The sequence below is a fragment of the Schistocerca serialis genome, chromosome 9 (genome assembly GCF_023864345.2).
Source record: "Schistocerca serialis cubense isolate TAMUIC-IGC-003099 chromosome 9, iqSchSeri2.2, whole genome shotgun sequence".
Taxonomy (NCBI): Eukaryota; Metazoa; Arthropoda; class Insecta; order Orthoptera; family Acrididae; genus Schistocerca; species Schistocerca serialis.
Window position 1 is genome coordinate 405,545,931 of NC_064646.1, and position 23,164 is coordinate 405,569,094.

Here is a 23,164-nt window from a genome sequence, read left to right on the forward strand (position 1 = left end):
TCGTCTTTGTCCTTCGGCAAATGGGCTTTTCATCAATAACTAAGCGAAATAGAAAAAGAAAAGGAAAGTTTGGAAAACAGAGATGATATATTGACGGAAGTGTAGCTTTAAGGAGGGTAGAGAATCTTGCTCCCTAGTTCAGGGTGTAAGAGCTTTTCCTGCTAAAGGCAAGGTTCCAGGTTCGACTCCTGTCATGTACGCAGCTTTACTCTCTGTTACTTTCAAAACACTGGATCGTACCACATATACCCGTAAATAACTAGTTATTGTCACCAGCCTGCTAACTCATCTTCGCGACGGTGACATGGTGTCCCGCCCTGTCATCTCCAAACTGCAGTGGAGTGCACAAAACAGTCCATATACCAACTATCTTTATTCCAAAATAGCTTACAGAAAGCCTGATAATGCATACAAAAAAGTAGATGTCACTGTCCGTATAGCCCCATTCAACATCATCATGTACTGATCGTTAAAAACAACGAAAAGGCTATTACTAAAAGAATATATTAAGAAGTGACCATTATGTTTCCATACATCGATGTCCACTAAAGCCACGAAAGGGACGTATTTTCTTTATCTGTATTCCTCAGTACAGAACTAGACGTTTCTTTTTTCCATTACACTGAAAGTTAGATTTTTCTGTGTATCACTTGACGATGCCCAATCTGCAATCATTTCGACGCATATAGAACCCTCATGTCTTTTTATTCTGTGTTCCTGCATTATATCTTCAAACTGTGCCTTCCGCTGCGCATTTCAGCTATTTCTCGTTTCTCTTGTTTCCGTTCAGACCGAGAACTTCGATGACAACGGCTTTCGGTTTTATGCTTCCCCCGCGACATGGAAGATGCCTCAGGGGCCAGCCATCATGAAAGATTTACGAGTGGTAACGCGTGTCGTTCATAAAAATGGAAATAAGGACAACCATTGTATTCTGAATCCATATATCAGGCGCGCATTCCCGTTCCACAATGCTGCTGGTGTAATGACTCGCGGGTGGATCAGTTACCTCACTATCCTTTCTTCTCGTCACACAGCTGACGTGTGCTTGTTATCCTGTGGTTTGCAGAGTGTAGACAATCGGGGACAATCAACGTATAAAATATGATTTAGTTCATTTTCAGTAGCACTTCGATCAGTGCATTAAAAATCTGTACGACGGAGGCAACAGAGCTACGGTCCGTCCTTAATCACTCAACATATTTGACGTTGCTGTATTAACCAGCCTCAGATGCACTGTTTACATTTTTTCCAGTGTTCCCCGTCTTACCTTGTACTGATCGTACATAGATTTTGGCGTGACTTGCCAACTACATATATACTCAGCAGTATACCTTATGGTCAGTGTCGACAAGTACAATGTGTATCAGAAACATTCATCCGATTTGGCACGTCTGTATTTCTGAAACTAATAAACATATTTTGTTTTTTGATGAGCGGAAAACTCAAAAAGGTTTTTTTTTTCTTATCTGGTCACTGGTGTTCAATATGCCTCCTGTACGGCATACGTCAATGCGGTATTCAGATTATTCCCACAAGGCAGCGAGCATGTCTCGAGTTACAGCTTCGACAGCTGGTATTATGCGATGTCTCAGTGTCCCATATTCTCACATTATGACTGTTCACCTTTCTATTTAAATGGAATGTTGCCTCATCACTAAACACTAACGGTGGAAACAAACTGTCATCCTCCATCTTGCCAAGAACGAAATTACGGAAGTCCACACGTTGTTGTTTGTCACCTTCACGAAGAGCTTGCAGTAGCTGAGTACGGTTTCATGTGTAAATGTCGACGCAACACACGTCAGACGGGCATCGGGGGCGTGCTGAGCTGTCAAGCTGCACGGCGAACGGATTTCTGCGGACTCCTTGTGAAACTATGACGGATGCGTTCGACGTCTGTGTCAGACACTCGGGGACTATCCAGGGAATTGCCTTTACACAAACATCCTGTTTCTCGGAATTATTCATGCCATCGGCTAATGCGCTGCGCTGTGGGAGGATCCACACCATCCCTAGTACGAAAGTCACGCTGAACAGTTATTACTGTGCACTGAGCAAAAAGTAGTACACAAAACTCTTTCTGTTGTCCCTACACCATTTTTACTAGAACTGAAGTGGGCCCACACTGCTTTCACCTAGCGGAAACAATGTAAAGCTCGAGAGTTTGCTCTTTCCAACAGTACGTTGTTCACGCACGTATCTCAAATAACACAGTAGTTATCATTTTTATAAATCGGATAATTCATTTTGACACACTCTGTACTTTGTATCGGTTAACACATGAAGGAGCTTATGCTCTCAGAATTTTAACTGTAAACCACACTGTGATGGACGACGCCTCTCTTGCACCACCAGCCACTGGAGCTGACTGAGGATCTCAGTGGCGCTATTGCACTTCTAAGTGACGCTGTGACCAAATGTGCTTAGTCAAGTATAGACCGAACGTGGGTTCTGTAAGCTACCTCTTTCGTGGATGTTCTACACTTCCAGAGGATTCTTCCGATGAATCCTAATTTGACCTGTCATACCTGAAATTAGTTTTTATGTGGTCGTTCCATTTAAATCATTCAGCACCTATACTCGTTAATATTCTATGGGTCTATCTGCTTCCCGTGGTTGTTGTGCAGTCCAACCTACAATTATTGGCCTTTCTGCCATTCATATTGAAGACACATTCCCATTCCCCGCTCTAAAGGTCGAACCTCTGCAGATCGTCCAGTACTTAGCTACAGTTTTCTAGCGTTGCAGCCTCTCTATAGACAACAGCATCATACGCGGAAAACTTCATGACACTTTCTACGCCATGCACTAGATAATTTACATATTTTGTCATAGCTGATAGCCATGTAACACTTCCAGAATATGCCAGAAGTTAATTTTATGTCCGACAATCTCTCTCCGTTAAGAGTGATTGTTAAGTTCGCTAGGAACTCCTCAACGCTATCTCACAGCTGGTTGGATATTCCATGCTCACGTATCTTGTTCATTAGGTGTCAGTCGGAAATGTTTCGAACATCTTCTGGAAGGCAAGGAATTTGGTACAACGCTGGGGCCGATATCTACTACTTTCTGGGTCTCGTGAATGAACGACGTGGGTTTCACAAGATCGCAGTTTGCAGGATGCATGTTGATATCTACAAAGGAGATTTTGGGTCTCCCGAAATGTCATATTACGCGAGCATAACACATATTTAAAAATTCTGCAACAGATCCATGAGGCCCTTTAGTTTCGTGCGCCTGTTCGTTGACCCTTCTTGAATACTGTAATGGACACGTGCATTTTTCCAAATACTGCGGACGCTTCGCCCCTCCTTCGACCTACAGTATACTGCTGCTAGAATAGGAGCAAGTTCTTCCGTATATTCGACGTAGAGTCGTATAGCTTTGGTATGCCATAATGTTTAGTCTCTTTTTCTCTGTTGAGTGATTTCTTAAATTTCTATCCTGTGGTCACTTATTTCGATACTTGACATTTTGACATTCGTGCGACGATTCAGACGGGGAACACCTATACAATCTTCCTCAGTGAAGCAGTTTTGGAATAAGGATTCCAGGATTTCGGCCTTTTCTCCTTCAGACTCCGTTCCTTTGCCATTACGATCGCAGAGTGTACACAGACATATGGATTTGCTTCCTCATGTAATTTCCTGTCAAATCTATTGACTCGCTGAACACTCATGCATGGCTCTCCTTACGCTAATTTTCGCTTCGTTCGATTTTTGTTTGGTTACGGGGCTTTGGCTACGGCAGTCTCAGGTAGCACCTGAAGAAGGCAACGAGTTACGTGGTCGAAATATTGTGCCACAGCGACACAAACATCCGGCAGTGGACCCGATTATTCCACGTGCATAATGACTATGTTTAGTGGACCGTAACTTGGTGTCCTGCCTTAGCAGCCCTCAGATGTCAGAGAGTGTTCAACACCCTGGATATGTAATTGTTTCGTGGTCTTCCTATGTCGCTTCAGGTGGATATTCTTATCGTTATTTCAAATACGTCGTGACCGTTTCGTTATCAAAACCTACGCAACTGCTGTAGTGGTAAGTTGCATATATAGATGTTGATGGGTCGTCAAACTCAAACTTGCTTCCCACCGCCATCAATCCGCACAGAGACTGTTGCTAAGCACCAGCTTCGAAGCTTCAAAAAACAATGGACTTCAGCCACTACTGTCCGTGTAATCTGAGAGCAAGAAAAACATCAGCTTGATATTTTCCGTGACTCCACTTCCAGTAGGGAGTATATACGTGCTCTACTGTACAATATAGTGGGGCTGAAATGACTCCAGCAAAAGTCACCTCGTTCCCTTATGTCAAGACTCGATAACATTATAGTCGGCAGTAAAAGTCACCATAATTTTCAGTCTCACAACAATGACGTGGACAGCGACGATTCTTCCGAAAGGATGCAGGTAAGGTATCAAATTAGATCACGTTTGTAAACCAATGCATGCGTCTTTATTAGATATTCATGTAATTATACACGAATTTTAATGAATTGTTCTGCTTACTCTCTGCACCTAGTTTTCCTGTTCCAGCGTATCTTCCCAGTTATCTTATATGTAAAATGATTCCTCGTTTTACCCTACCTACTGTGTCTTCTTGAGTGTGTCACTTTGCGTCCTTGGTTCTAACACATTCAGTACCAAATAGAGTATGTGCGAAACAAGAAACAACGTTTATGTGCTCTAGCATTGAGTTATGGATGGGAAATTTTTGACAAATAGAAAACAGACGCATTGGTAAGGCAACCTGTCCCTGCCGTAGGGCGATGCCCTTGGCTCTGATGAAGAACTGTTGTAATAAACTTTCAAGAGCATCAGTTGTTTATTTTAGACTATGTAATCCATTACCAGTGACTGACAGCTGTATAAAAAATCAAAATTGTGTAATTCTAAGTGAAACAGTCAATTGAATTTGTAATGTATGAAGGTCCCGTCACTCATCGGTTGTTAACAGCTCAGAGGGAACCTGCACTCGACACACTGTTTACAAAACGCTTGCTGCGTTCTGTGAAGAACAATAGTGCATATTTGCCGTACAAAAAGGCCATTTTTAGGCACTGTGTCACGCATAAATTCTGATTAACTTTCACACCTTTGAAAACAAAAACAAACCATGGCTGTTTTCACGTTGGTCGTAATTTGTTTTGCGTTCTTCGGCCGTGGTAATTAAATAATCTCGCACTGCTTAGATTGTTGGTTGGCTTCTAGATCATGGGCATGTGGATTCCAGTGCTGATTTTCCTTACACGAATCACAACCTGATGTTAGTACATTGATACGCAACGTCGAAATCGTCAAACACGTGATACATGTTTACGAAATGACACACTCCGATCTGCGAGTTCGGCACGGATGTGGCTGTGTCAGCTGATTCATCAGGCCGGGGCGTAGTCTGAGGCACGTAGTAGGAGAAGTCGTCACTGTCATCCCGTCCCTGCATACGCAATCTATCTAGCCTTGTGTGTCCCTTAGTATCCCTATGCCTCTTACGCAGAGTGACTTTTCGATGTATACGGAAAATGGGACAATGCAGAAAGACATTCATTTTCCTTGTGTTCGTGAAAACATCTTTGAAATTATGAAACAGCCATACAAAGAAATATTCATAACCTACAGCTGTATATATACAGTATTCACGTTAAAAAACATGAGCTCAAACAGTTACTGTAGGTGTCTACAACGCGATATTGTAAAGGTCTCTAAGTCAACGCTTCTTCACAGCTCTATAGACGATTATCGATTTTACCCACAGCAGTTTGTGCTTCGTAGTTGAAAGCTGTCAAAAGTTCTGCCAGATGTTAGGGATTTCCTTAAGTTGACTCGACTGCATGAGAGTGTCTAATTAAGAACAAATGCATTAACACTTCATCCAAGACGCAGCTTTTTTCCACGTGCCTCAGCGTTAATGACGTTCTTTAAGTTGAATGGAGGAGATTGTCATTAGTAATGACTAAATGCATTAAAACTTTGTGCATGACGTGGATTTTTTTCATGTCCCTCTCTTTATGACGTCATATCTCTTGAGCTATGTGTCGTCCAATGGTACATTTGCGTAGGGCATTCAGCGGTATGTGTGCATACTGTCAGCGAAATACGTTGCGAATAGAGTTAGTAGAAAGAAAGTAATATATTTAAACGTCATCCATAATGCGGCAGGTTATCGCGCATCTCTTAGTTTACTATGTCATATCTGCAATATGACAGGTTATTACTACATTCGTGGCGATTGTTGCTTGATAGTAAGGGATATGAGTACCAAGTTTGTTTGAAATTGTTCCAGTGGTTTAGGAGGTGGTCTGAAGACAAAAAAAAAACGCATGCACGTTTTTATAATATGTATGAGTTAAAACGATTTATATATTTTAATGTTACTGTTATTACAATCTTAGGCTGCTGTAGTACGTTAAATGTGGCTGGGATAGCCGAAAATTATATTTTTGGAAGCGGGGAAGAGTAACAGTGAGAAGTTGTGACCGCACCGGAGACACTGCGACCACATCGCCCCACCCCCCTCTCTCCTACCTAGAACAGAATCCTGAATGTGCGCTACTTGTCCGGCAAACGAACTGTCACCACATGTACCGCATGATACGACGGTCGTTCAGTAAGTAATACCCCATATTTTATTCTCAGAACATATTCATTGTCAAGAGTCAGAATTTGGTGACAGTATACTTCAACGTGTCTTGTCCTAGTCCTATTTTCCTACGTAGCCTCCATCGCGTTCTATGCCCGTACGCCAACGTTGCAGAAGAGCGTCTATTCCCTGCTGGTAAAAGCTCTTCTCCTGTAGGCGTAACCATGTTTTCACTACAAGACTGACACTCTCATCAGCTTCGAAGTGTGTTCCCTGTAGAGGATCTTTAAGCTCCAACAATTCAGATGAAATGGCCTTTCTTTGAATCTTGTGGCCCACTGTGAGCATTTGTGGAACCCATCATGAGCACCTCTTTGAATATCCGAGATTCTCGATCACTGCAGACTCACTTCCAATGCTGACCGACAACTGTAGGGCCAAGTGTCGAGTTTTGATGCGCCGGTCGGCACGAATAATGGCATCCGCACGATGCAGCATGTCTGGAGCAGTGGCTGTGACAGGACGTCCCGAACGTGGCTGATCATGAAACTCTAAGCACTTTCTGAGGCTGTAACTTTCTTTACCCACCGCCCAACTGTACTCCTATCAACTGCAGCATCACCAAACACTGCACACAAACGTTTATGGATATTCACTCGGTTTCTGTTACTGCTCACAAGAATTCAATAACAGTACTCTGCTTGTAATGTGAGTCGATGTAGGCGCCATATTGACGCTGTATTACAGCTATGCCATCTGCCAGAACGGTTAGAAACTTCGGCCGGCCGGAGTGGCCGAGCGGTTCTAGACGCTACAGTCCGGAACCGAGCGACCGCTACGGTTGGTTACGTTTAAGTAGTTCTAAGTTCTAGGGGACTAATGACCTCAGCGGTTAAGTCCCATAGAGCTCAGAGCCATTTGAACCATTTTGTTAGAAACTTCACCGGCACTCAGAAGAAACATAAAATGTGAAGCACCAACAACGACTTTTGAAACTTTAAACTTCCTGGCAGATTAAAACTGTGTGCCGGACCGAGACTCGAAATCGGGACCTTTGCCTTTCGCGGGCAAGTGCTCTACCAACTGAGCTATCCAAGCACGACTCACGGCCCGTTCTCACAGCTTTACTTCTACCAGCTTCTCCGCAGGAGAGCTTCTGTAAAGTTTGGAAGGTAGGAGCAGAGATACTTGCAAATGTGAAGCTGTCAGGACGAGGCGTGAGTCGTGCGTCGTGCGTCGTGCGTCGTAAGTCTCTAGAGGAACGGAGGGTTCCAAATGATTGGAAAAGAGCACAGATAGTCCCAGTCCTCAAGAAGGGTCGTCGAGCAGATGCGCAAAACTATAGACCTATATCTCTTACGTCGATCTCTTGTAGAATTTTAGAACATGTTTTTTGCTCGCGTATCATGTCATTTCTGGAAACCCAGAATCTACTATGTAGGAATCAACATGGATTCCGGAAACAGCGATCGTGTGAGACCCAACTCGCCTTATTTGTTCATGAGACCCAGAAAATATTAGATACAGGCTCCCAGGTAGATGCTATTTTTCTTGACTTCCGGAAGGCGTTCGATACAGTTCCGCACTGTCGCCTGATAAACAAAGTAAGAGCCAGAATGAGATTTTCACTCTGCAGCGGAGTGTGCGCTGATATGAAACTTCCTGGCAGATTAAAACTGTGTGCCCGACCGAGACTCGAACTCGGGACCTTTGCCTTTCGCGGGCAAGTGCTCTACCATCTGAGCTACCGAAGCACGACTCACGCCCGGTACTCACAGCTTTACTTCTGCCAGTAGGTCCCGAGTTCGAGTCTCGGTCGGGCACACAGTTTTAATCTGCCAGGAAGTTTCAAAGTAAGAGCCTACGGAATATCAGACCAGCTGTGTGGCTGGATTGAAGAGTTTTTGGCAAACAGAACACAGCATGTTGTTATCAATGGAGAGACGTCTACAGACGTTAAAGTAACCTCTGGCGTCCCACAGGGGAGTGTTATGGGACCATTGCTTTTCACAATATATATAAATGACTTAGTAGATAGTGTCGGAAGTTCCATGCGGCTTTTCGCGGATGATGCTGTAGTATACAGAGAAGTTGCTGCATTAGAAAATTGTAGCGAAATACAGGAAGATCTGCAGCGGATAGGCACTTGGTGCAGGGAGTGGCAACTGACCCTTAACATAGACAAATGTAATGTATTGCGAATACATAGAAAGAAGGATCCTTTATTGTATGATTATATGATAGCGGAACAAACACTGGTAGCAGTTACTTCTGTAAAATATCTGGGAGTATGCGTACGGAACGATTTGAAGTGGAATGATCATATAAAACTAATTGTTGGTAAGGCGGGTACCAGGTTGAGATTCATTGGGAGAGTGCTTAGAAAATGTAGTCCATCAACAAAGGAGGTGGCTTACAAAACACTCGTTCGACCTATACTTGAGTATTGCTCATCAGTGTGGGATCCGTACCAGGTCGGGTTGACGGAGGAGATAGAGAAGATCCAAAGAAGAGCGGCGCGTTTCGTCACTGGGTTATTTGGTAACCGTGATAGCGTTACGGAGATGTTTAATAAACTCAAGTGGCAGACTCTGCAAGAGAGGCGCTCTGCATCGCGGTGTAGCTTGCTTGCCAGGTTTCGAGAGGGTGCGTTTCTGGATGAGGTATCGAATATATTGCTTCCCCCTACTTATACCTCCCGAGGAGATCACGAATGTAAAATTAGAGAGATTAGAGCGCGCACGGAGGCTTTCAGACAGTCGTTCTTCCCGCGAACCATACGCGACTGGAACAGGAAAGGGAGGTAATGACAGTGGCACGTAAAGTGCCCTCCGCCACACACCGTTGGGTGGCTTGCGGAGTATCAATGTAGATGTAGATGTAGATGTAGCTCAGTTGGGAGAGCACTTGCCCGCGAAAGGCAAAGATCCCGAGCTCGAGTCTCGGTCCGGCACACAGTTTTAATCTTCCGGAAGTTTCATATCAGCACACACTCCGCTGCAGAGTGAAAATCTCATTCTGGAAACAAGGACTTTTGTCTGTGTGTATTAATGGGTTTTTAAAAACATGTGGGACATTACTTACTGATCAACCTTCATACAAAGTTGGTACAGTCTTGATTAAACTGTTGGCTAGACAAACTACGGACGTGTTTCCGCATGCATCGAAAACTCACCCTGTGTATGGTAACTGTGCTTTGTTAGTGTTTTGTTAATGCCTCCCCTACGCATGCCCGTGCCCAGCTCCCAACACCTGCTGTATAGTATTCCGCTCGTTTCTCAGCGCGGCACCACTGCCCGCCCTCTGACGTAGCGCGCTTCCTCTTGGTGTGCAGATGTCGGACGACGACCGCATGTCGCTGACGACGGCCGTGAGCGACGAGGACGACGCGGAGAGCGTGCACAACTCGCCGTACCGCGCCAAGCAGACGGGCACCGCCGCCGCCTCCTTCAACTGCACCGGCGCCGTGCGCAAGGCGGGGTGAGTACCCAACCACTGTCTCTCTCTCTCTCTCTATCTAGGGCACTTCTTCTCAGCGCACACTCGTATAGCGCTGCCGACTAATAACCTGCGACGCCGATATGCGTCGACGCTCTTGTACCCGTGCAACGGGACGGTTTGTAACACCAGTCGCACTTACATGACGTAGATACGACGTACCTTGACGGCAGGCACTGAGGCAATCTACATGGCTTTCATGACGGAACCTTGCGACGGCGCGGCCTACATTACTGGCCATTAAAATTGCTGCACCATGAAGATGACGTGCTACAGACGCGAAATTTAACCGACAGGAGGAAGATGCTGTGATATGCAAATAATTAGCTTTTCAGAGCATTCACACAAGGTTGGCGCCGGTGGCGACACCTACAACGTGCTGACGTGAGAAAAGTTTCCAACCGATTTCTCATACACAAACAGTAGTTGACCGGCGTTGCATGGTGAAACATTGTTGTGAGGCCTCGTGTAAGGAGGAGAAATGCGTACCAACACGTTTCCGACATTGATAAAGGTCGGATTGTAACCTATGGCGATTGCTCGCATTGGTCGATATCCAATGACTGTTAGCAGAATATGGAATCGGTGGGTTCAGGAGGGTAATACGGAACCCCGTGCTGGATCCCAACGGCCTCGTATCACTATCAGTCGAGATGACAGGCATCTTATCCGCATGGCTGTAACGGATCGTGCAGCCACGTCTCGATCCCTGAGTCAACAGATGGGAACGTTTGCAAGACAACAACCATCTGCACTAACAGTTCGACGACGTTTGCAGCAGCATGGACTATCAGCTCGGAGACCATGGCTGCGGTTACCCTTGACGCTGCATCACAGACAGGAGCGCCAGCGATGGTGTGCTCCACGACGAACCTGGGTGCACGAATGGCAAAACGTCATTTGTTCGGATGAATCCAGGTTCTGTTTACAGCATCATGATGGTCGCACCCGTGTTTGGCGACATCGCGGTGGACGCACATTAGAAGCGTGTACTCGTCATCGCCATACTGGCGTATCACCCTGCGTGCTGGTATGGGGTGCCATTGCTTACACGTCTCGGTCACCTCTTGTTCGTATTGACGGCACTTTGAAGAGTGGACGTTACATTTCAGATGTGTTACGACCCGTGGCTGTACCCTTCATTCGATCCCTGCGAAACCCTACATTTCAGCAGGATAATGCACGACCGCATGTTGCAGGTCGTGTAAGGGTCTTTCTGGATACAGAAAATTTTCGACTGCTGCCCTGGCCAGCACATTCTCCAGATCTCTCACCAATTGAACACGTCTGTTAATGATGGCCGAAAATTGGCTCGTCACAATACGGCAGTCACTACTCTTGATGAACTGTGGTATCGTGTTGAAGCTGCATGGGCAATTGTACCTGTACACGCCATCCAAGCTGTTTGACTCAATGCCCAGGCTTATCAAGGCCGTTATTAAGGCCAGAAGTGGTTGTTCTGGGTACTGATTTTAAGGGTCTATGCACCCAAACTGCGTGAAAATGTAATCGCATGTCAGTTCTAGTATAATATATTTGTCCAATGAATACCCGTTTAACATCTGCATTTCTTCTTGGTGTAGCAATTTTAATGGCCAGTAGTGTATTTTCTGAAGCAAGACCTATACTGAAGCGACGTTTAATGTTCCTCAGATGACAGTCACAGGTACACTGACAAAGATAAATGGCACCTGCTGATTCTGATAAGGCGTAGGAAACTTAAAAGCGGAGGCCACGACTTTCGGATGACGTCCATTAGGACGACATAATGTACAAGTAGTAAGGCGTACTACTTCGACAATTTCGAGAAAATGGTAGTGGAACTTTTATGCAACCAATAGGCACCAGTGCGTTGCAACTGTGACCACGAGGTGGCAGCGGCCAAGTGGTCAGCATTCAAGCTCCGTAATCGGTGGATCGCTGGATCTTGCTCATCCCACTTTTTCTGCATTGGCCACATTATTTCATATATACAATGAAGAGCCAAATAAACTGTTACATCTGCCTAATAACGTGTAGGGTCCCCGCGAGCACACAGAAGTGCCGGGACACGACGTGACATGGGCTCCATTAATGTCTGAAGTAGCGCTGGAGGGAACTGACACCATGAATTTTGCCGGGCTGTCCACAAAAGCGTAAGACTACGAACAGCACGCTGCAAGACATCCCAGATATGCCCAATTATGTTCACGTCTTGGGAGATTGATGGCCAGCGGAAGTATTTAAACTCAGAAGAGTGTTCCTGGAGCCACTATGTAGCAATTCTGGACGCGTGGGGTGTCGCATTCTCCTGTTGGAATTACCCAAGTCCGTCGGAATACACAATGAGCATGGATGGGCGCAGGTGATAAGACCGGATGCTAACGTACGTGTCACCTGTCAGAGTCGTATCTAGACGTATCGGGGGTCCCATATCACTCCAACCGCACACGCCCCACACAATTACAGAGGATCCACCAGCTTGAACAGTCCCCTGCTGACATGCAGGACCATAGATTCATGAGGTTGTCTCCATACCCGTAAACGTTCATCCGCTCGATACAATCTGAAACGAGACTCGTCCGACCAGGTAAGATGTTTCCAGTCATCAACAGTCCAATGTCGATGTCGACGGGCCCAGGCGCGGCGTGAAGCTGTGTGTCGTGCAGTGATCAAGGCAGAAGAGTGAGAATTCGGCTCCGACCACAGCGATGTTTTACCGGATTCCTGATATTCACGGTACACTCGAGAAATAGCAGTACCCCTCCACTTCATCGCTACCTCGGACTTGCTGTGTCCCATTGGTCGTGCACCGACTATAACACCACGTTAAAACTCACTTAAATCTTGATAACCTGCCACTGTAGCATCAGTGACCGACCTAACAAATGCACCAGACACTTGTTGTCTTACATAGGCTTGCCTGTTTACATATCGCATGCCTATACCAGTTTCTTTGGCGCATGGCGCTTCAGCATACATATAAAAAAAAGTTTTCCATCACCTCGATTCCTAGAGTTCCGGAACCTGTACAGAAAATTGAATTAGAGATCAACATAAACATCATTTCCGCGCTTTTTATTGCTCATGAAAACCACACACTGCATGTTGTACCACCATACAGCGAGACCTTCAGACGTGGTGGTCCAGATTACTGTACACACCGGTACCTCTAGTAGGACGTCCTCTTGCATTCATGCATGCCTGTATTCGTCGTGGCGTACTATCTACGATTTCATCAAGGCACTGTTGATCCAGATCGTCCCACCCCTCAACGGCGATTCGATGTAGATCCCTCAAAGTGGTTGACGGGTCACGTCGTCCATAAACAGCCCTTTCCAATTATTCCAGACATGTCCGACAGGGTTCCTGTCTTGAGAACATGCTGTCCATTCTAGTCGAGCGATGTCGTTATCCTGAACGAAGTTATTCACAAGATGTGCACGATGCGGGCGAGAATTGTCGTCCATGAAGACGAATGCCTCGCCAGTATCATAGGTCGGAGGATGGCATTCACGTGTCGTACAACCGTTATCACGCCTTCCATGACCACCAGCGGCGTACTTCGGCCCCTCATAATGCCACCCCAAAACAGCAGGAAACCTCCATCTTGCTGCACTCGCTGCATAGTGTGTCTAACGTGTTCAGCCTGACCGAGTTGCCTCCAAACACGTCTCCGATGATTGTCTGGTTGGAGGCACATGCGACACTCATTGGTGAGGAGAACGTGATGCCAACCCTCAGCGGTCCATTCGGCATGTATTTGGACCCATCTGTACTGCGCTGCATGGTGTCGTGCTTGCAAAGATGGACCTCCCCATGGACGTCGAGAGTGAAGTTGCGCTTCATGCAGCCTATTGCGCACAGTTTGAGTCGTAACACGACGTCCTGTGGCTGCACGAAAAGCATTATTCAACATGACGGCGTTGCTGTCGGTTCCTCCGAGCCACAATTCGTAGATAGAGGTCACCCACTGCAGTAGTAGCCCTTGGGCGGCCTGAGCGAGGCATGTCATCGACAGTTCCTGTCTCTCTGTATCTTCTCCACGTACGAACAACATCGTTTTGGTTCAGTCCGAGACGCCTGGACACTTCCCTTGTTGAGAGCCCTTCCTGGCACAAAGTAACAATGAGGGCGCGATCGAACCGCGGGATCGACCGTCTAGACGTGGTTGAACTACAGACAACACCAGCCGTGTGCCTCCTTCCTGGTGGAATGACTGGAATTGATAGGCTGTCGGACCCCGTCCGTCTAGTAGGAGCTGCTAATGCATGGGTGTTTACGTCTTTGGCCGGGTTTAGTGACATCTCTGAACAGTCAAAGGGACTGTGTCTGTGGCACAATACCCCACAGTCAACGTCTACAGCGATCGACCGATCACGGATCGATAATGCTCACCACTTGGACTCGTGCACATAATCGCAAAGCACCGATAATCACTGACGCGTAAAACTTCTATTGTCACTTCTCGAAACTGAACCAGTATGCCTTACTGCTCGCATGTTATGTTTTCTTAATGGACTACTAAAAGTGTGCAAAGTTTGAAATATATACTTCAGCCAAACGTCGTGGCCTTCCCGTGTTAGAAAATATGTAGAAATTAAAAACATTGAAGTTAATATTGTGTTTACTACGATTGTCACTGAGGATTCACAGCCGCTGCAATTAATCCCTACAGAGAGGACGACCAGAAGCAGTGTATATGTGGCAGCTATGACCGAACCAGCAGAATAAATGGGAACTTGTAAGAGACTTAAGTGAGTCTCTCAGTAAGATCAGTCTGCGGGAGCATTGCCGTGGCGGATTCGATAGCTGCCGTTGGTTGACCCTACTGGGTCAGCGGATGACGCCGCCAGCTTACCTGTGGTCCCATGTCAGGATTGACTCGCGATGAATTCGTGATTCTTTAGGAATAGCAGAGGCTTTCTGGAAATCTTAAGATATAAAAAGTTGTCCCCACAATCGAGGACTCACTCGCATACATGTCAGTAACGATAGCAAAGGCTGTAGACGTAGAATTCCGCAACAGGGGCTTACTGAAGAAATTAGCGATCTTAATCCTGAGGAGATTCAGTAGTTAAAATTAGGATCAGCCAGGAAGCCATTTCCTGCAATGGTAATGTAAAGGGTAGTACCATGGCTTAAGGGTTTTTGGTGTTTTTCATTTTTTATATTAATATTAATTTCACCAATTATGGAATTGCTCGATATACATTACAATTCTTGAAGCGAATGTTTAATTGCAGTTGTGTACAACATTCAGTCAAAATACGACCTGCATTACATTGTAGGTGGGTGTTGTTGAGATATCGTAAATAAATAAATGCAAAATATTATTCAGCTCAGAAAAGCTGTAAAAAAACTAGCTGTGCTACACATGTCAATAGAGTACATGATATTATTATAGCTCTGTAAAGCGTATTCATTTCATTACCTGTAACTGCGATACCTAAAAGGAGGAAAATTCTTGAAAAGAATATCTGTTCTATAGGTTGACTCTGACTACACAAATATTTTCTACGAAATCCTTAAGTCCATCGTAATATACTATTCCAGAAATGAAAATACGGAAATAATCACACTCCGTACTAATTCTTTCATACTTACATTGCACTCTCTCTAGTAGCCTGCTGAAGATATGAGCTAACGTCCTGTTATTCAAAGAAACGAGCTTTTTATCTGTTAATAAGCCGTTTTTAAAAGCATGCGATGTTTAATCGTTTTGAATTTATACCTTTCGAAAAAAAAAATCTTCTCACTAAAAAAAAGGTTAAAATTTTCATACACGTCATCCATGACTTATGACAAACTTTTACGGATTAATCTAATTCTAAATGAAACAAATGTTGCAACATCCAACAAAAATGTCTAGAACTTCGGGTTACACGACCTCATTCAAATAGCGCGAAAGATCTCGTTTCTGATTGGCCGAACAACACGGTAGCCTGACCATTCCCAGTTTCGGAATCAGCATAAAACGAATAGCTTCCAAAATGCAATTCAATAAAAAATAACTCCACCTTTACTCGTCTGAAGAACCGAAGTAAACACTACCAGGCTACCTTGCAGTCACCATATTGCCCCTAGTGCTTGCCGGCCGGTGTGGCCGTGCGGTTCTAGGCGCTTCAGTCTGGAACCGCGTAACCGCTACGGTCGCAGGTTCGAATCCTGCCTCGGGCATGGAGGTGTGTGATGTCCTTAGGTTAGTTAGGTTTAAGTAGTTCTAAGTTTTAGGGGACTGATGACCTCAGATGTTAAGTCCCATAGTGCTCAGAGCCATTTTGAACCCCTAGTGCTTCATTCGCACCAAGCCCCACACTCACTTCTTATTTGCCATTAACAGTTTCAACGATAATTTGTATGCATGCTCCAATCACTACCCTCTCAGACAACAAAGTAAAAGACAATAATCTCATAATACTAACTGTCTGAAACTGAAAATATTACGTAAATTGTACTTTTTTAACAAAATGTTGTTTACTGAGTTTTAATGATCAAGTACTTAGTCGAAGTTCTCCATTGACCATTATACAAAGCATTTTAGCATTTTAGGAAGTTATTTATCATGAAAAGTCACAAATTCTGCGTTTTAGGTGATCTTGTACACTTTTGAAGTTATTTTAGATTTAAACTGTGTTTGGTGACTAAACGTTTGCTCCTCTAACTCACCGTAGCAGAATGTCAAAGCGAAGTACTTGGAGAAGAGCTTGCGGCAAATGCGCATGTGCAGACATGTGAGAACATTTGGTTTATGGAAATAGAGGTTTCCAGCATTTTCTGTGATTGATTGGATATGTATAGACATATATGTTTTACGCATTTGATCTGAGACAACTTTGACAACAGTTTACGTCTGCAGAACCAGTTTCTTTATAGAAATGCTCCTTCCTGGCCACGATGGACTTGCAGTCCGCTATTAGATGAAACTTGGAACATACATAACAACAATCTGTTGCAACTCATTGAAAGAAATATTACCCCGACAAATACTCCTAAATAGGAAATATCTGTATTAGTGCTTCGAGCGTGTTTCAGTCTCTGTTGAAATGTTTCCAGTCCGGTTAAACCGCACGTGATAAAAGACGTGTTTCCCCTAAAAATAACCTACCTGCCCTTCTCAGAATTTCATGTAAATTCTTCTCACGGGGGACGCGGCCGAATATAAAGTAAAATATTCTGACAGAAATAAATTTGCAAAACTGAATTTTCGGAGGAAAACTTTATTCCACGTTTTTCGAAACTCTGCTGCCTTTCGCGCCCCTCGGGATATAGAGGTTATTTCGTTCTTGGACAATGCTGCCATCTAGCAGTGTTCATGTTGCAGTGACCATCGCTTCAGGATGAATTTGAATCTGGAACAGACGTTAAAAATTAGAAACAAGATCCGTTCGTCCAGTTTGTGATTTTTAAATCTCATACGAGTCTACTGCGCGACAATTTTGCTACCAGCATCCAGCATCGTTAAGCTCGCGTAGACATTATTAAAGTAAGGTTCTACCACATAGGAAAACACTTTCTAATGATCTATAAAATTATATTTACTTGATCGCAAACCGATTTTCGCCTTCTTAGGCTGTCTATGGGTGAAGCTGAATGTCGCAAACAGAGATAAAGATAATGTGCAGCTTACACAGGTGTTGTTTGCACAGGAGAAAAAAAAATGACGTAGACTGCGTACATAGAAAAACATTACATTTTTGTCACATAGAATTAATTGCATTAACCAGAAAGTAAAAGAGGAAATAAAATTTTCGTATGGAGATACATTTAACAACTGATAATAAATAAGTTTACAATCTCAAACCAAACAACCCCCCCCCCCCCCCCAACCCCCCCAACAATCTCAAATGGTTCAAATGGCTCTAAGCACTATGGGACTTGACTTTACAATCTCAATCTAGTATTTCTGACGAAAACTCAATTTGTCAAAACGAAAAAGAAACTAGCCTGATCATTTAATGCTGAGGTCACCTTCTGTATCATGTGTTTGTCGATTCCCATGCCGGCTGGTGTGGCCGAGCGGTTCTAGGCGCTTCAGTCTGGAACCGCGAGACCGCTACGGTCGCAGCTTCGAATCCTGCCTCAGGCATGGATGTGTGTGGTGTCCTTAGGTTAGTTAGGTTTAGATAGTTCTAAGTTCTAGGGGACTGATGACCTCAGATGTTAAGTCCCATAGTGCTCAGAGCCATTTGAACAATTTCGATTCCCATTATCTCCAGTAGGGTCAACTTTCCGATTTTATTAACAGAATGTAAAACTTCAATTATATGATGTAGAATGTGGTTTTCTGTTAAAAAGTGATCAGCTAAGTTTGAATCTTCCTTCCTTAATCTCCAGCTTCTCTTATGTACACATAGCTTAAATGCCACAGCTCTGCCTAGCAGACCAAGATATACTTTTTCACATTGCTTGCATATGTTTTTAAACATACCACTCTGCGTCAGGTATTGAAATTTGTCTTTACTTTTTAATAAAATCTTTTTATATGCTATTGGTATTATAAAATGCAGGTTTGTAGTTGCGAGGCTACCTTTTGTGCATGGCTATGTGAAACACCGCCAGTATAAAGGATTTTGCGTTATGCTTTGTAACTACTGTCGGCACGAAATATTTTCACAAATCAGCAAATAAGTTTTTGAAGTTCACGAAGTTGACTCGAGGCAAAAGGGGGGCGTGGCAACATTGCTGCCCTTAAAGTAAATCAATATTTAAAGCCTTTAATTGCTAAAATGCCCTTGAATAACATATTTCTCTAGTAAAATATACTCCAAGGAATGTTTATGAGCAAAAATATTTTTTTTATATTTTGCCCTCTACGAAGGTACAATGTCCCCTCAATGAGTAGATTATGGCACCATTTTAAATTCAGAAAATAATCATATGAAGTATTATTTTTGGTGCCCCTGGAAGCCGTTAGATACGCAACCTGAAACTTGAACAATGTAATCGTCTAAGCCGTTTAGTAACACAGACTGCTTCATGATTTTTTTTTTTTTTTTTTTTGCATGCTACCAGTTTTTGTCATGTTTATCTTATCCCTTTATCTCCTTTTATTAGATATCTGGATGAATTATGGGTGGTCTGTAGCAAAGATAATTATCTGTTATTCTAATAAAATACACTAGGTGGCCTAAACAATATCTTTCTTCGTTGTCATATGAAAGTGTAAGTCGCTCTTAATATGCACCCTCCGTAACGAGAATATGAAGGACTGTCCGCGTCACGCAGCGTACTTTCGTGAACGAAGAGTTAACTTCTTGTCATTATTCAGCAGGGGGATGAGCGAAACTGAAAAACCCATTCAGTAGGAATTTTGCCTATTCTGAATTCAAACACGGACGAAACCACAGTGCGAAGGGCGTTGCCCCAGTGCCATTAACTGCGTATCTGCTGATCCGCGAGCTGGCGGAATGAGGTCAGCGTGCGGACGGGCAGAGGGCCCCGCTAATCGATCAGCGCTGTCAGCCGAAACTCTGCAAACTCCGTTACAGCAATCACGGCCAACTTAGCGGGACGCTTTTTACCGCCGCGTCGGGAGAACGGCCGCCGACTGCGCCGCCAGGGCCCCGACGCACCCACTCCCCGTTCAGCCAATCACATTCACCTTCACGGCGAGGGGTGGGCAGCACTTACCGCCACGTATGCGGTGGCAAGAACTCTGCACGAGGAGCTCACGGGGTGCTTAGTTTGCCGAACAGAACTGATAGCTGAAAATCACTTGACCAGTTTCCGGTCAGCTGCATCACGTTCATGAATCACGTGCTTGACTAGTCAATACACGTGCGCGTGGCTGTGTGTGTGTGTGTGTGTGTGTGTGTGTGTGTGTGTGTGTCAGAGAGAGAGAGAGAGAAACGGATAACAAGAGGGCACTACAGCCCATGGAGGTAAGAATAAGGGGAGATGGCGCTACGTATCCCAGCCGTACTACGTTTTGGAGCCATGGGGGCGTGGCTCGCTGCCATGACACTCTGACCAAAACATTGCCAGTGTGCTATAGCGCTGCGTGTATTAAAGTTGCTAATTGCACCATATACGCATGTAACGTCATCAGATTGGTTGTTTCAAAGTTTTTGTGTAAAATAAAATCTCGTAAAGGCGAAATTCCGCGTTTCTTCTGATTGAAAATAGTTTTTAATGTTGTTGTTGTTGTGGTCTTCAGTCCTGAGACTGGTTTGATGCAGCTCTCCATGCTACTCTATCCTGTGCAAGCTTTTTCATCTCCCAGTACCTACTGCAACCTACATCCTTCTGAATCTGCTTAGTGTATTCATCTCTTGGTCTCCCTCTACGATTTTTACCCTCCACGCTGCCCTCCAATACTAAATTGGTGATCCCTTGATGCCTCAGAACATGTCCTACCAACCGATCCCTTCTTCTGGTCAAGTTGTGCCACAAACTTCTCTTCTCCCCAATCCTATTCAATACCTCCTCATTAGTTATGTGATCTACCCATCTAATCTTCAGCATTCTTCTGTAGCACCACATTTCGAAAGCTTCTATTCTCTTCTTGTCCAAACTATTTATCGTCCATGTTTCACTTCCATACATGGCTACACTCCATACGAATACTTTCAGAAATGACTTCCTGACACTTAAATCAATACTGGATGTTAACAAATTTCTCTTCTTCAGAAACGCTTTCCTTGCCATTGCCAGCCTACATTTTATATCCTCTCTACTTCGACCATCATCAGTTATTTTGCTCCCCAAATAGCAAAACTCCTTTACTATTTTAAGTGCCTCATTTCCTAATCTAATTCCCTCAGCATCACCCGACTTAATTAGACTACATTCCATTATCCTTGTTTTGCTTTTGTTGATGTTCATCTTATATCCTCCTTTCAAGACACTGTCCATTCCATTCAACTGCTCTTCCAAGTCCTTTGCTGTCTCTGACAGAATTACAATGTCATCGGCGAACCTCAAAGTTTTTATTTCTTCTCCATGAATTTTAATACCTACTCCGAATTTTTCTTTTGTTTCCTTTACTGCTTGCTCAATATACAGATTGAACAACATCGGGGAGAGGCTACAACCCTGTCTTACTCCCTTCCCAACCACTGCTTCCCTTTCATGTCCCTCGACTCTTATAACTGCCATCTGGTTTCTGTACAAATTGTAAATAGCCTTTCGCTCCCTGTATTTTACCCCTGCCACCTTTAGAATTTGAAAGAGAGTATTCCAGTCAACATTGTCAAAAGCTTTCTCTAAGTCTACAAATGCTAGAAATGTAGGTTTGCCTTTCCTTAATCTTTCTTCTAAGATAAGTCGGAAGGTCAGTATTGCCTCACGTGTTCCAGTGTTTCTACGGAATCCAAACTGATCTTCCCCGAGGTTGGCTTCTACTAGTTTTACCATTCGTCTGTAAAGAATTCGTGTTAGTATTTTGCAGCTGTGACTTATTAAACTGATAGTTCGGTAATTTTCACATCTGTCAACACCTGCTTTCTTTGGGATTGGAATTATTATATTCTTTTTGAAGTCTGAGGGTATTTCGCCTGTTTCATACATCTTGCTCACCAGATGGTAGAGTTTTGTCAGGACTGGCTCTCCCACGGCCGTAAGTAGTTCCAATGGAATATTGTCTACTCCGGGGGCCTTGTTTCGACTCAGGTCTTTCAGTGCTCTGTCAAACTCTTCACGCAGTATCATATCTCCCATTTCATCTTCATCTACATCCTCTTCCATTTCCATAATATTGTCCTCAAGTACATCGCCCTTGTATAGACCCTCTATATACTCCCTCCACCTTTCTGCTTTCCCTTCTTTGCTTAGAACTGGGTTTCCATCTGACCTCTTGATATTCATACAAGTCGTTCTCTTATCTCCGAAGGTCTCTTTAATTTTCCTGTAGGCGGTATCTATCTTACCCCTAGTGAGATAGGCCTCTACATCCTTACATTTGTCCTCTAGCCATCCCTGCTTAGCCATTTTGCACCTCCTGTCGATCTCATTTTTGAGACGTTTGTATTCCTTTTGCCTGCTTCTTTTGCAGCATTTTTATATTTTCTCCTTTCATCAATTAAATTCAATATTTCTTCTGTTCCCCAAGGATTTCTACTAGCCTTCGTCTTTTCACCTACTTGATCCTCTGCTGCCTTCACTACTTCATCCCTCAAAGCTACCCATTCTTCTTCTACTGTATTTATTTCCCCCATTCCTGTCAATTGCTCCCTTATGCTCTCCCTGAATCTCTGTACAACCTCTGGTTCTTTTAGTTTATCCAGGTCCCATCTCCTTAAATTCCCACCTTTTTGCAGTTTCTTCAGTTTTAATCTACAGGTCATAACCAATAGATTGTGGTCAGAGTCCACATCTGCCCCTGGAAATGTCTTACAATTTAAAACCTGGTTCCTAAATCTCTGTCTTACCATTATATAATCTATCTGATACCTTTAGTTTTTAATGTAATATTACGAATAGCTAGTCTTCAATGTAAACGAAACAATTTTGTTAATTCAGTAATAAACGTGTATCACAAACTAAATAATAGAAACTGAAAACTAAGTTAGCTATACCTTCCATCCAAAGCCTCATAAATACATCTTGTTTGTAATACGTACTGGGACATTTCAGTTACGTTACACTACTGGGAAACACCGCTCATTAGCACCAATATTTACTGAAATACGGTACATAGAATGGCAAATCTACACAGTGTCCTGTTTAGGCCTATACTTTACGCCAGTTAATGTAGTGTTAGCTTTTAATTTGGTACATGATGAAGACAAAGTGAGTTACTCAACACTTGGATTGTCGACGATACGTACGTATTATACTGAAACGTGAACTTGAAAACTAAGAATTTAATTCTTTGAACTAACATACCTTTTGCAGATGGTTTGGGTGTGTAGGGAAAGCTGATGGTACAGCATTTTCACGCAGCCTTGCTGTTGAAAGGGAAGTTCGGTTTATGTCCTCTTCTCGGAAATGCTGAGAACATATAGTGCTCCATTTAGACGCACGCCAATTCTTCCTCCTCACGGCATTCTCCCACAGAGCTTTCCGACTTTCATTTTTAGGAAATCTAAAATCATACAGGAGAAAATCGCGCTATAGTACAAGTACCGATGTAGCACACGTTCGTTCACAATGAAGTTGTA

The 23,164-nt window shown here is 43.9% G+C and overlaps 1 protein-coding gene across 1 annotated transcript in view; it reads left to right on the forward strand.

Moving 5' to 3' along the window:
• LOC126419799 (protein still life, isoforms C/SIF type 2) overlaps positions 1-23,164 on the forward strand; it is a 924,442-nt gene that overhangs the window by 321,526 nt on the left and 579,752 nt on the right. Inside the window, exon 2 of the mRNA XM_050086986.1 lies at positions 9,919-10,064. Coding sequence (XP_049942943.1) covers positions 9,919-10,064 — 146 coding nt within the window. The remainder of the gene's footprint in view (positions 1-9,918; positions 10,065-23,164) is intronic.